The sequence below is a fragment of the Notolepis coatsorum genome (assembly GCF_963971535.1).
Source record: "Notolepis coatsorum genome assembly, chromosome: 6".
Lineage (NCBI taxonomy): Eukaryota > Metazoa > Chordata > Actinopteri > Aulopiformes > Paralepididae > Notolepis > Notolepis coatsorum.
Window position 1 is genome coordinate 40,026,085 of NC_140170.1, and position 14,677 is coordinate 40,040,761.

The window sequence follows — 14,677 nt, forward strand, 5'->3', positions numbered from 1 at the left end:
TTTAAGGGTAAATAGGTTGTGCGGCTCCCTGAGCATTTTATTTTGTGGGACGGGGGAAAAGTGGCTCTTTTGATAGTAAAGGTTGCTGACCCCTGGGCCATGGAGGGTTTTGAAGACCAGACTGGCATCGGTTAGTTTGATGATGCGGCGTGATTGGTTACTGCCTGCAGTCTGGAATGTTAACGGCCACCACACCACACCTACTGCCATTGACACCTTGGTTGGCCGACCCTTGCGAATTGTCACCACCGGGCTGCAGCAGCCCACACACACACAGGCTGCCTATAATAATGCGCAGACTGGGGCGTTTGGGTCGGCATTGCCTCCCCGTGCCGTGCCTTATATACTCCTATGCTCCTCGTCACTCTCGACAACAAAACATGGCAAAGTTGGACGACTGATAATTAGACAACAGTTATAACATGTGCAAAACAACATCATGCAGTTCATTTGAAACGAGCCTCTCCTCATTATACCCACGGCAGCCAGTGGTCCAAAGACTAGAAAAGCAGACTTCTGAGTTCTTCTGACCCAGGAGGTCAGCGGTTTGATTCCCATGCTGGCACCGGCATTGTCACCAATCAGGTACATTCCACATGGGGAAATGGGATGAGGGGAGGGGATAAATGCATGCAACATTTAAACAACAACATTCATTTTGACCCGCAAAAATATTTAAAATGATACATTCATTAATCTATATTTTTGGCGGGGGGAAATAAATACTTTTGTTCCACGCCTTTCTAAAAGCTCTGTGGGTGTATTATTATTATTGTTTTCTAGTTATTACTCTACCATTTTATCTAGTACCTTTAAATAAACAAGCTCCCGAGGTGACAGTCGAGTCCATATAATGTACCGTGATGATCCACACAAGACAGTGTTTGGTCTGGTCTATAGATGGCGCTGCCAAGCACAAAATGACAACGCTACCAAAAAAGTCCAGAGGAAAAACGAAGAAGAAAAACGGAAGTAGTCGTTGTTGTCAAGTGTCATGGCGTCACCCATGTAAACGCGCTGGCTAAGTAAGTGTGTTCATACATTTAACAAGGAGTGTGTTCAGGTAACGATACGTGGCAGTAACGTTATATATCACAGCATATATCAGCCGTTAGGATGTTAGGATGTATCTGTTATACTCGGATGAAAATCTGATATTGTATCGCCTGTGTTGAGAGACAGTTACTACTACTAGTCATGATGTGTGTTGCTGTTGGCTAGCTTAGCTTAGTTGAGCTAAAGCCACTGCTGCTAAGCTACAGCGTTATAACGTCATGATAGTTGTCAACAAAAATTCAACCAAATCCCCATATACTGTTATTTTCCCCTGTTGCTCGGCTAACGTTAGATTGTATTGTTTTATTTAGCTCCGTATGTATATTTCTCTCACACCCACCAACCCCCTCCTAATGTACAGTCTCCTCCCCATCATATGTATATAATACTCTCTGTCAGGATCTATGGGTAACAGTACTGTATATTTGCATATCATATGTCACAAATGTAACAGTACTAAATACCTGTATGTCATGTATGTCCCTATGCCATAAATGTCATGTATGTTGTGTATGTCATAAATGTCACTATGAATTGAAAATGGGGGACCCTGATGTAAACAAGACAAACGTCTTTCTCTGGTCTGCATCCCCTTAACAATTGTATGTATTGAGCCATACTGTATTGTACCCATTCTGCAATCTGTTAAATAAAGTTTTCATTCATTCCAGTATTGTTTCACATAGGGATTATTTCTGTTTTGCATTTCAGACTTTAGACGTTCTCAACTTCCAGGTATAACGATGAGCACTCAAGTAAGTGACACTGAGTTATATTCACTTTTATTTCAATAAAACGTTGGGCGTTGGTGATGATGATGATACTGCGAAACTTGAGTTACAAGACCTACAGCCTCACCCACAGTATCAACGTTTTAGCCTTTGATGAAGAAATCCATCCCAATAGTAATTTGAAACGATGTGTTCTTATTTCAGTACAGCATTCTTTTCAAACAAGAACATGGTGAGTACAGGCAAACATTTCTTACTGTTGTCTAATGTATTACCTCCCTTGAGTTTAATTTAGTTATAACAGAGATACTAAGGTATTAGCTATAAGACATATTACACAGCAAATATTTCAACAAAAAACATGTTTCTCAGTACTAGAGATCTACTATTATGTCAGTGTGTTGTTATAGATAGCCTATATGTATCCTATTTGCAGTGGTTCTCCCCAATATCAGACAGGCCCACCGCAAATGGGTATTCAAAACTGATGCAATACCATTACCATAGCCTAAATACAGCTTCTTGCGTTGCATGAACACTAGGGGTGGGAATCACCAGAGGTCCCACGATACAATATTATCACAATACTAGAGTGACTGTCCGTTTTGCATCAGGACGAACTACGCCCCTTAGATGTGATATAATAACCATATACCATGGCCTGTCGAGATACATTGCTTAAATACATCATCTGTTTTTATCTAATACGATAACATTTTCAGTCTGTTCATCTCACTGCAATCATTTTTATTGTTAAGCAAAAATAAAGAAAATAAGATAAACAAATATTGTAGCTGACCCACCCCAGTTTGCCACCACCACTACAATAACCTCAGACTTATTAAGCCCCAGGTACAGGCAGTTACAGTAATCAAGTTCTGATGATATAAAGGTGTGAATCACTCAAGGTCTGAGTGGGTATGCTGCGGTAGGCTGTTGTCCTTGCACCAATGCGTCAGCTGGACTAGCTCATCTCTGTACTCCATCTCATCATTGTTCTTCAGTCCGATGACTGTGGTGTCGTCTGCGAACTTGATAATCCTGTTGCTGATGTGTGTAGCTAGCTGTACAGTCACATGTGAACAGAGAGTACAACCAAGGGCTAAGGCAGCAGCCTTGGGGCGCACCGGTGTCGAGGATCAGAGTGGATGAGGTGTTGTCACCAATCCTTACCACCTGTGGGCTTGCCTGTTAAAAAGTCCATAATCCACTTGCAGGTGGGGGTGTCCAGGCCTAGGTCCTTCAGCTTCAGGACCAGTTTGGCAGGCATGATGGTGTTAAACACAGAGCTGTAGTCAATAAACAGCAGTCTGACGTAGGTGTCTCCCGTGTCCAGGTGTTCCAGGGCGGTGTGTAGTGCCAGGGAGATGGCGTCGTCTACAGAGTAGACCTGTTTCTATAGGCAAACTGCATGGGTCTAGGGAGTCTGGGATGATGCTGTTGGTTATTCTCATCCTAATTTTAAGGATAATTCTGGCTATTTTCATCCTAGACTAGGGATGTTCGATATTGGCTTTTTTACCGATATCCGATATACCGATATTGTCCAACTCTTAATTTCCGATACCGATATATGCAGGGTCCCCCCCCCCCAAAAAACTGAATAATTTCAGGTAATTAACATTACATATCTCTTGTCATGGAATTAACACAACATTATGCATACTTTGACAATAAATAAAATAATAAATTGTTCTTACTTGCTTGCCTGGGTAAATAAAGGTTCAATAAATGTAATTTTTTTTTAAAACAGATACCGATATTTTCCGATATTACATTTTAATGCCAATATCGGTCGATAATATCGGACATCCCTATCCTAGACCCTATCACCTGGCATCATACTGATTTATTCCAACCGGATGAGTGTGTTGTATTTTTCTGGGGGCTAGAGTTGGCTGCCATACAACATGCAACATGGTTGATGACAAAGACGTTGCCAAAAACCCAAAACATGTCCTTTGACGTTTAACTCAATCAGCGCCAGACCCGAGGATAGTCAGGTTAACTCGCCAACCGCTCAGCTAGAGCCATATGAAATCCGTTTTATTTTTTTCCAAATTCCATTTTATTTTTTTTCAAATTCCGTTTTTTCCATTTTAATATTTCAGAATTCTGTATTTTGCTTTGTACGCTCATTTTACCATCAGAAATAGTGTCTAATAAGTGGGAATGAATAAATGTCCACAATTTAATAAGATATAACAGTCCATTTAATAGGGCTGTCTTAAATACTTTGAAGCTTCGTTCGATGGGCATGGGATTCGAATATGAAAATAAAATTTGATTATTTAAAAAAATATATATATATATATATATTTTTGCAAAATCAACTCTGCCTCTCTTTGTTAACTACAACAAGCAATGCTGTTTGTTATTTAAGATGAGGTCGGACTCGGCACTGACAGATTTGTGTTCATTGTGCTGCTTTTATAAAGCCTCAAATGACTGCTTACAATATTTCATGAAAGCAAAGTGTTTTGTTTGTCTAAGATTTTAAAAGGTTTAAACTTTACAGCACTGACAAAGTTGAAAAACCGTGCTGTACAAGTCCCACAACATAAAAAAAAAAAAGTTAAAAAAAAATATATATATATTTTTTATATTATTTTTTTATAGTGGATTCCATTTTTATTGCTCAATTCCGCGATTCCGTCCGCGATTCCGTGATCGCGGATTCCATATGGCTCTACGCTCAGCACCAGACCCGAGTATAGTCGAGTTTATAGTTATCTTTTATTCGATATTTTTATTAATTTCTCTCACACGGACCTCTGGGTTACCATAGGGAATCACTCTGAGATCGCTAGAGTGCAATACCGGCCGCATCCTGGTAGGTGGCAGTATCGCCCACCCTTCTAAACCTTTTTTCACACCCGGTGTTACGTTTAATACACTCCGGGTAGGGATGTCCCGATCCGATCACGTGATTTTTTTCCGAAGATCGGGATCGACAATTTTTTTAATAAAATCAGGATATTTTTTTCTCTTTCTTTTTTATTCAACAAACATGACCATGTTCACGTCTTAAACTCATACTGAGGCCTTAGTTTTGGTTTTAAATTGCATATCATCATTCATTTATTTATTGTCACACAGAGCAGAAGAATTTTGCCAAAACAAACCAATAGTATCCAGCTGCAGAACGGCAGACCAGCCACTCTCAGACCCAAACGCATTTCCTTTGATTTAATTATACATCAAATGATTTATGTCAAGGATTGCAATGCCTCGCTTGAATGAAGTTACCGTACTTTTCGCACTATAAGCCGCACCTGACTATAAGCCGCAGCAGCTAAATTGAATGATGTGTACATATATAAGCCGCACTGGACTATAAGCCGCATGTGTTTTAATGTTTAATTACCATATGTAAGGAGTGGAGACTGCGGCTTAATTTGACTCAACACGGGAAACTTCACCTGGCCCGGACACGGAAAGGATTGACAGATTGATTGCTCTTTCTCGATTCTGTGAGTGGTGGTGCATGGCCGTTCTTATATTGAGCTTTAAGTTCCCACCTCTACAGAGAATGACTCCCATTGGGACACAATACTGTCGGACAAATAACAAGAATTAACTCATTTGTATTAAGTTTAGCAAATAAGGAAACAGATAAATAACATTTCACTGCAGTAAAAAAAGCAATATTTCGATTTTCTGGTTTCATCCACATATAAGCCGCACCGTTATATAAGCCGCAGGGTCGAAAAATGGGGGAAAAAGCCGCGGCTTATAGTCCGAAAAGTACGGTAACTTTTCACCTGGATAACTGTAATGTGAATGTAATGTGAGAAATTGGGATACAATTTTTTTTTTTTTTTTTTATCGGATCGGGAAAAATCGGTATCGGTATATACTCAAAATCACATGATCGGGATCGGATCGGGAGCAAAAAAATGTGATCGGGACATCCCTAACTCCGGGCGCAGTTTTTTTGGTCAGGCGAGTCTAGCGGTTCACTCGATGACATTGAAACGTGCCCAATGCCCCCGATGCATGTGTTGTGGTGGATTATGTTGGCGACACGATGGACACCAATACTGGAAATCGTGATCAGACAATTGAAATATTCTTTTTGGGGTACCTCCTAGTGAAGGTAAGGACTATAATGACATCAATCCTGCTTTGATCCAACCATGATTTCACATCGATCGCAACGACCATGTGTAACGTACTCCAGAATGTATGCCGTTGGTGACGATCAAAGCATCAAAAAGCAACAACAAAAAACAATACCTTATTATATACATTTGAAAATAGTACCGTGTCCAGGCGAGCAATGCCAACGCTTTTAGTAAAATGTGAACGTATACATGAAAACATTTATTCTTTTTCACATATTGAACGATGGATAGTTGAAGTCAAATGAGCCATAGTATTGTATCCATAGCTATAATATAGAATATAGATATAGCCCTGCAAACACCGCCATGCATCCCTATCTCTTAGAGCGGTGGCGCAGTAGGAACAAAGATGGGCTAGGCCCGCAGCGCTGAAAGAGTTAAAGAAGGATATATCAGGTCTTTACCCAGTAGGGCTGGGTAAAAATATCTGATCTCTGATCATCTCATTTGAATGATCTGATATCCATTCTTAAAATGCTATGATCACTCTTTTAATCTACCAGTATCCCTTTTTTCAGTAGCTGTGAAGATTTTAACTATAAACCATTTCTACATCTTTTTGACAACAATCAAATCGGGTAATTGGTGCCAATACCCAGCCCTGCTTTGAATTTATCTTTTGGCTTTCACTTTGATAGAAATGCAGCCCAATTATTAACACAATTAAAAATGTTACCTGAACCTTCACATATCCTAAATACCGTTACGTTCTAATGTAATCTGTGTTTGCTTTCACCTTCAGCCCACGACGATGCAATCTGGACCGCTGCATGGGGTAAGAGCGAGGCGGACGGGACGGAGACCATCGTCACTGGCTCTCTGGACGACATGGTGAAGGTTTGGAAGTGGTGAGTGGCGTTGCTTCTAGAGCAGTTCTTAACAGGAAGTGGTGAGTGGCGTTGCTTCTAGAGCAGTTCTTAACACTATGTGGACCATCCACGTATATATACGGGTTTCGGTGCCATGCGTTGTAGACCAGAGCCACGTATATAGCCGTGGCAAGTTGTTATTGTTTTATTCCATATTTATAACGCTATTAACGTCCGCGATCGAGATGCATGACCTACCCACATATTTGATTTTCGAAACATGCAATACCGGCCAGATCCGCTTAGGGGCGCCATCGCTCCACTGCAGTATCATTGAGGGGATTTAAAAAAATAAATTCTTTTACAGTCTGTGGGCGGCTCATATGAGCCTCGATTCCAAACGAAGACCCTCCATCTTTGATCACGTTACCGAACGCATATTTCAGCCTGGAATAATGGGATTTATGATTAGCCAATGGACATATCGATCTACCAGAATCCGATGACTAATGAAGAAATGCTGCCGGCGATCACATGGCCTGACGGTAGGATACTATTCCCCCAAATTACAGCTGGATTGGACATTGTTTTAAAACCTAACGTGATAGATCACTGACATTGGCTACCTGAACACACTCTATTGCTAATCAATAATACTAATCGCCGTTCCCTGCCGCCCCCATTTCATCCATAGATGCTCTGTAATAGTCCGGATGCTACGCAGTTTGTTTTATTTCATTCGTATATATACAGCAGAAATGGCGTTTGATATAACGGCGCCAACGTTTAGCCTATTATCTAGCTTCCTGAAAAAAAGAAGAGACGAAAAGCGCGATAAACCTTATATTCACGACGCTATAAAATGACAACCAACCGATGGATTTTTATTGTCTTTAAGCCATTATGAAGGCACGGTTTATGCACTCAAGTGACAATGAGAATGGACAGATAGCAATACTATAAATTATATATATAGCTCTTAGAAAGTACATCGGTTTGTAAACAAACCTCTGTCCTCTGAGGCATAAATCGCCGCAAGAGTGTGGTCGCCAAAGTGTTAACAAGAAGTGGTGAGTGGCGTTGCTTCTAGAGCAGTTCCTAACAGGAAGGGGTTGAGTGGTGTTGCTAGTGCTACTAGAGCAGGGCCCCGTTCCCCGTACCTGGCTAACTGAGTTAGCCGGATAATTTCCAGCATAGCCTGACTTAAGCCGGACCTTTCTGTTCCCCGACGCTCGATTGTCTAAATCACCATGACAACAGATCAAAAAGTTTGAGCCTGGTCGAGAGCAGGGTTAAGTTCAGTTAGCTGGATGAACCATGGCCACGCCCCCGCAAAGAAATGCCAGCTCGCTTCCTGAAATGATTCTCACAGTCTAGATCTGCATTATACCATTCTGAATTATGTTTCTGTGCTTTGTTTTCCTAGAGGGGGCTTTTGAAATGTATAATAATAGAACTAAATGCTGATAATAAATCATATTCAGCCTATAGATTTACTTTGTCCTAAATAAAATAATGCACGTCATATACGGCGCTCGGAGTGCGATACACGCTGCATGTGGTTATTTTAATAACGGCGCATTGCAAATGTGAATCCTGCAGGGATATTTTTAATGAATGAAACCTATCGGCCGTTTGGCTCTGATTAGTTTCATATATTCTCCGCTGTAGATTTGCTTAACGGAGTGCCCGGATTGTGTTTCATTCAAGCATAAAATTGAAGTGTCTATGCGTGGATTGTGGTTTTTGTGGATTATGAATTACGAGGACTCTGAGGATTGTTGAATTGTATCATCACTCACACGTTATTGTGATATTGTAACTGGGATTAAAATGTCTGATGAGATGCGCTGTTTGACGGATTTGAGAAATTGAATGAGCCGTTGACGTCACATTAATGCATTTGAGAATAAAGAGATAAAACTTCATTCAAAAGAAAAATATTCGAAACACGGGTCTCTTGTCCATTGATGGATACACAATGGATATATCCCGTCTGGCACAGTGGTGCAACGGCCAGTGTTCGCTCCTGGCAAGCGGGCGACCCGAGTTCGAGACCCCGCGTTTCCAATATAATTATTTTGGAATATAATATTAATGATTATACGCAAAAGTAGCCTAGTTTTAAGTTAAAATATTATAAATCTACATGCATTGAGGATGTCATTCTTTATATAGCTCTCAACGTGCACCAAATTGAATTATTCCTACATTGCAAAAAGAAGAAAAAGACTAGAAGAAGTGGGATTCGAACGCGGGTCGTCTGCGTGAAAGTCAAAACGACCAACCGTCACACCACAGTGCAGATAAGTAAAACATCCACCATACATCAATCAATGGGTAAGAGAGCCGTATCCTTATTCTGAAACAGTTGAACTAATTATTTTCGCTAGCAAGATCTCATTTGATTATCCATTCCATAAACCTACTGCCAGCAGGCAAGTTTAAAGAAATATAATCTGATTGATTGGGGTAATGAGGGACTTAAAATTAGCCTATAGATTATGCATTTAACTTGTCGGCGAGGCTATTGAGCCGTACTGCAATCTGTTAATAAAGTTTTAAATCAATTAATCAATCAATGCCGTTAGAAAATCAGGATTTCTGCTATCGATACTTGCTGGCTTTTCAGCTGAGGCGGGCGCGCGCAATTATCCTGGGTCTCAAGTCTGGTTCGAGTTAACGAGACTGAATCCACCTTCGAGGAACAGGAAAATCCCGGCTTCAAACATCGGGTTAATTGAATCTGGATAATGGGACTCTTGATCGACTTAGTTGAACCAGGTACGGGGAATAGGGCCCAGTTCTTAACAGGAAGTGGTGAGTGGTGTTGCTTCTAGAGCAGTTCTTAACTCATTCCCCGCCAACAACGGGTTTACTCGTTATTGGGCGGCATGCGTTTAACGCCAACAACGAGTAAACTCGTTATTTGGTCAGTTTTTATTTTTCGATTTTAATATTCTATTCAATGTCACGGACCTGTATGTTGCCGTTAAAAGGCATACTGGGACCCCGAGGGTGCAGTACCGACCAGATCCGGCTAGGTGGCAGTATCGAGAGTGCAGTAAACCCTGTTCCAGACCGTGTGTTACATTTAAATCCCTCCGGGCGCTAAATTTAGACGGAGCCGAGTAAATCGCTTCATCCGACCACTTCGAAACGCATCTGGCACACTCGATCCATAAGTTATGCCAAATTATGTCCGGGACCAGATGGACACCAATACTGGAAATCGCGATCAGACAATTGGAATATTCTTTTTGGAATACCCCCGGCCAAAGGTAAGGACTATCTGACATCAATTTCAGCTTGATCCAAGATTTTCATATCGATCCAGCTGATCAGCGTCTGTAGTGTTCAACAAGAAAGCAGTTACTGGCCATCAAAGCATAAAAAAACGACCCCCCCCCCCCCTTTCATGTATTCATGATGAAACATAATACCTATTATATACATTTGATTTGGAAATAGTAGCGTGTCATAGACGGCTGAGTGGCGCAGTGGGCAAGGCGCTCGCCACTAACGCAGGATATGCTGGTATCGAGCCCAGCTCTCTGCGTTGCTACCGGCTTGGCCGGCCGTCATACTAACACAATTGGCAGTGTTAGAGGGTGGGAAAGCCGGTGGGTGGGGATTGGACGTTGTGGACAGTGACTCCTACAGGTCGGTTGGGTGACGCCGGTGCGGCGGAAACAGGAAGTATCGGGGGCAGCGTGAGCCTCCCACGCGTTACTCCTCGCCACAGAGTTAGAGCTGCTGCGGTGAAAAGATGAGACAGGCTGCCTCCTCGTGTACCGGAGGCGACACGTGATGCAAGGCTTCTATCCTCACTACAACCGACCAGTGGGAGGCATAGTCTAGCAACGTTCAAGACAGGGGAGGGAAGAATTGGAAATACGAAATTGGGATGGGAGAAAAATTGAAAAGAGAGAAAAAGTGGATAAAAAAAAAAGGAAATAGTAGCGTGTCCAGGCAAGAAACGCCAACGGTAGAATACACGTAGCGCCCTATAAACCAGCTTTTCAGGAATTATCCCGGATCACTCCTAAACTATACTTATATTCACCACGGGATAACGCGCGAACGTATGCATGAAAGAATAATCTCTTTTTTGCATGTTCGACAGAAGAAAGTCACTGTCAATTGACTAGTATTGTCTCCATAGCTATAATATAGAATATAGATATAGCTCTACAAACAAGGTGACGCACTCCTATCTTTAAAGCGTGGCATAGCTAGAACGGGACCAGGCTAATCCCTGGTGCTGAATGAGTTAACAGGGAGTGGCGTTGCTTCTAGAGCAGTTCTTAACAGGAAGTGGTGTTGCTTCTAGGGATGGGTACAGAATTTTTTACTTTTTTTCTTTTCATGTCAACGTTCACACGCACAATATATGCTTACCTAGGATTTGACTTGATTCAACAACAAAGCAGTCGGAGCAATGGCAAGCCAAAAACGGTCGAAATTGTAGTTATTTGAAGTTTGGATTTTTTTTCACGACTGAGGTAAGTAAATAAAATTTCTTGAGACTAAAGTACCGAAAAAAGGTACCGTTGGGTACCGGTATCGATTCACAGGTACCGGTACCGTATCGGTTCAAATGTGAAAGGTACCCATCCCTAGTTGCTTCTAGAGCAGTTCTTAACGGGAAGTGGTGAGTGGTGTTGCTTCTAGAGCAGTTCTTAACAGGAAGTGGTGAGTGGCATTGCTTCTAGAGAAGTTCTGAACGGGAACGGCTTTCTCTCCTGACTTGGATCTAGGGCCGTACTGGTCTGCGCCAAACCAGATTCTTGGTGACTGGTTCGCGTGTATGCTTTCCGCAACGCAGTTGCGTTTCCGGGTTCCCGCTTTGTGCTCTGATTGGCCACTGCCGCGCGCTAGCACACGCCCCTCGCTACGCCCGCTAAACCCTCGCTATGAGTGACGCGCGAACAGACTTATCTTCCTCTCAACTTCTCGCATGGGCCTGAATGCACTGCATGACGGACAGGAGACACGCAACGTCACTTTCGTTGAGTTTAAGAACATGCCAGCAGAGGGCGGCTAGGTGGTGCATTGGGCAAGGCGCTCACCACCAATGCGGGAGACGCTGGGTTCGAGCCCAGCTCTCCGCATTGCTATCAGCTTGGCTGGTCGTTCATACTAATACAATTGGCAGTATTAGGGGGTGGGAAGCTGATGGGTGGGGATCGGACGTTGTGGACAGCGACTCCTACAGGTCGGTTGGTGCGCCTGCGCAGCAGAATCAGGAAGTGACGGGGGCGGCGTGCCCTCCAAACGCAGACCCCCGACGCTGAGAGATCGCGCTGTGCAGGTGAAAAGATGCGACTGCTGCTTCCTCGAGTACCGGAGGGGACACGTGATGTAAGGCTTAGTCCACATTGCAGCCGGCTTGTGGGAGGCAGCTGCATGGCGTGATGGGTACCGAATCCGGTACTTTTAAGGGTATCGACCGAATCACGTTGGTACTACAAAGTACCGATTCATGTGAGATCCACCGGTGCCACATTTCGGTAATGCAAAAAAATACACATTTATTTTAAGTCCGATGACGTCAACGTTTCGTTTACCACAAAACCTATGAAGTGTGCCGCACGTTTTCGCGCACAATACACGCTTAGCTAGGATTTGACTTGATTCAACAACAAAAAAGCAGTCGTTGCAATGGCAAGCCGAAAACGGTTGCAAGTGTGGTTACACTTTACAAAGCTAGATGCAGACAACGCTCGCTGCAATATTATATATATATATATTAACAAATTGTTCTAAATAAATAATGATAAATAATTTGAAGTTTGGACATTTTTTTTTACAACTGAGGTAGGTAGATTAAATTTTTAGACACTAAAGTACAGAAAAAAGGTACAGTCAGGTACCAGTATCGGGTCAAATGTGAACGGTACCCAACCCTAGTGATGGCAGAGAGTTCAGAACCCGTTTTTAGCCACTTCATTCTAAATCATCCTTCAGGGTAAAACTTGTAGATATTAAATAAGGAATAGAGACAGAAGCGTCATGCATGTCCTCAATGGTTTGATTACTATTTCCCATTCCAAGGAAAATATATTGTTTCATGTTTATCACACCTTGTTCGGAGGCGCGTTGCTGTGTATGAATGTCCGTTCTATATGCCATAAACTTTCATTAATTTGATCTCGCTCCGGAGAGGGAGACTAAAACGAGGCAATAGCAGACCCCAGTGTATGTCCAGAGGCATGTCTGCGCCTAACTTAATCTTTCTGTCAGTGCGTATCTATTGTCCGTGCACTAGTGCAGGGGTTCCCAAACTTTTCAGGCCGCGACCCAAAAATAACGGGGTCAGAGAGCCGCGACCCCCACTATTATAGGAGGTTAAAAAAAATAATAATAATAAATAATTTTTTTTTTTTTTTTTTTATAAATGGAAATGTATGGTTGAAACATGCACACGTTCAAAAGCACACACTAATAAGCATTGGAGGCTTTTAACCAGGGCCGGACTGGGGAAATCATTCAGGCCAGGAAATATAGTGCAAAATATAGCCCCAGTCAGGCCACTTTTTAAGCAGGGGGTCTGGGGGTCCCCCACCAGGACATTTCTTGTTACAAAGACTTAATTTCCTGTATTCTGGTGCAGGCATTTTTTTATTTGTACCCTTTAAATGCGAGTGTTTGTGATGGCATCACAAATTATTGTTAAAAAACAGGCTAGCATACCATTAGCAACAACACTGATTGATGGATTCTGATTTTTTGTAATGTCAGATTGAAAATAATACAATCTTTTATTCAACTTCAGCCCTGATCATAACACCACATATTAATTTAATAATTCTAATCCTTTAAATGCCAGTGTGTGTGATGGCATATATTTGCAATATATCAAATGCAAAGTAGATTTTTCTGGGGGGGGGGTTATTACAGGCTAGCATGTGTCAATGATTAGCAACAACAGTTTTTTGTAAGGGTCCCGCCTCCACCAATCACATGCGGCTCCTTTTGTGTGTGTGTGTGAGAGTAAGAGAGAGAGAGATAGTTCTCCAACTTGTGTGAGTTGCAGTGATCTCCTGGTTGTTCCCCACCTAGGTTATCTAACTATTGCGCTGCTGCAACTAGAAACACTGTCCTGGCCTGCTTCTAAGTTCAGTGGCCTGACTACAAAAAAAATATATTTTAAATTTTTTTTTGGAAATCATCTGGCGACCCCCCCGCGGCGGCTCGCGACCCTCCTGTGGGTCGGGACCCAGACTTTTGGAACCCCTGCACTAGTGTGTTGGTTAGGGCTGACCTTCGAAGCTTTTTTTGGCAATCAAAGCTTTGATTTAAATTCGAAGCTTCGAAATTTTACATGTTGTGGGACTTGTACAGCACTTTGGTAAACTTTGTTGTTTTTAAATGTACTCTATAAATAAAGTGGATTGGATTAATTAATTAAGTAGCCCCTTTCGTGACTGAAGGTTTCACTCGGCTGCCCTGCCTGGGTGCAGTGGGGCTGCTCTCACAGCCAATGACATGACATTACATAATTATGTTGCAACCTTTGTCTATCAAGCAAACAATTATATAAATATTTATATGTAGTTGATAGAGACAAAGGCAGAATTCGACTTAATTAAGCACGTTTTATTAAGACATATTTTTATATGGGTCGGGACACTTTAAAAAAGCAGCACAATGAACACATCTGTCCGACATAGTCTTAAATAACAAACGGCATTGCTTCACTTCTTCATCGACATGTCTGCTGCACATGTACTTGTTGTTTTCAACACAGATAATCTCCACGTGCTTGTTGTAGAGAGGTGGAGTCGAGGCGCCGCTTACTTTCATTTCATTGGAATGGAGGCAGGAAGGCACCGCTTACTTTCGTTTCATTGGAATGGAGGCGCAAGATTTGAGGCAAAAAAATAAATAATAAAAATAATAATAATTAGTTCGAAGCTTGTGCCATCGAACGAAGCTTCGAAGTATTTAA

At 42.1% G+C, this 14,677-nt stretch overlaps 1 protein-coding gene across 2 annotated transcripts in view; it reads left to right on the top strand.

The window, feature by feature from the left end:
- Window positions 1-944: 944 nt before the first annotated feature.
- The window catches only part of skic8 (SKI8 subunit of superkiller complex), a 30,617-nt gene continuing 16,884 nt past the window's right edge, over window positions 945-14,677 (top strand). The window contains exons 1-4 of one of the 2 annotated variants that reach the window (XM_084316749.1): window positions 945-1,025; window positions 1,768-1,811; window positions 1,992-2,019; window positions 6,657-6,762. In XM_084316749.1, the coding sequence (XP_084172875.1) occupies window positions 1,800-1,811; window positions 1,992-2,019; window positions 6,657-6,762 (146 nt within the window). In that variant the 5' untranslated portion in view covers window positions 945-1,025; window positions 1,768-1,799. Of the gene's footprint in view, window positions 1,064-1,767; window positions 1,812-1,991; window positions 2,020-6,656; window positions 6,763-14,677 lie in introns of both variants that reach the window. The other variant, XM_084316750.1, reaches the window with a different exon arrangement.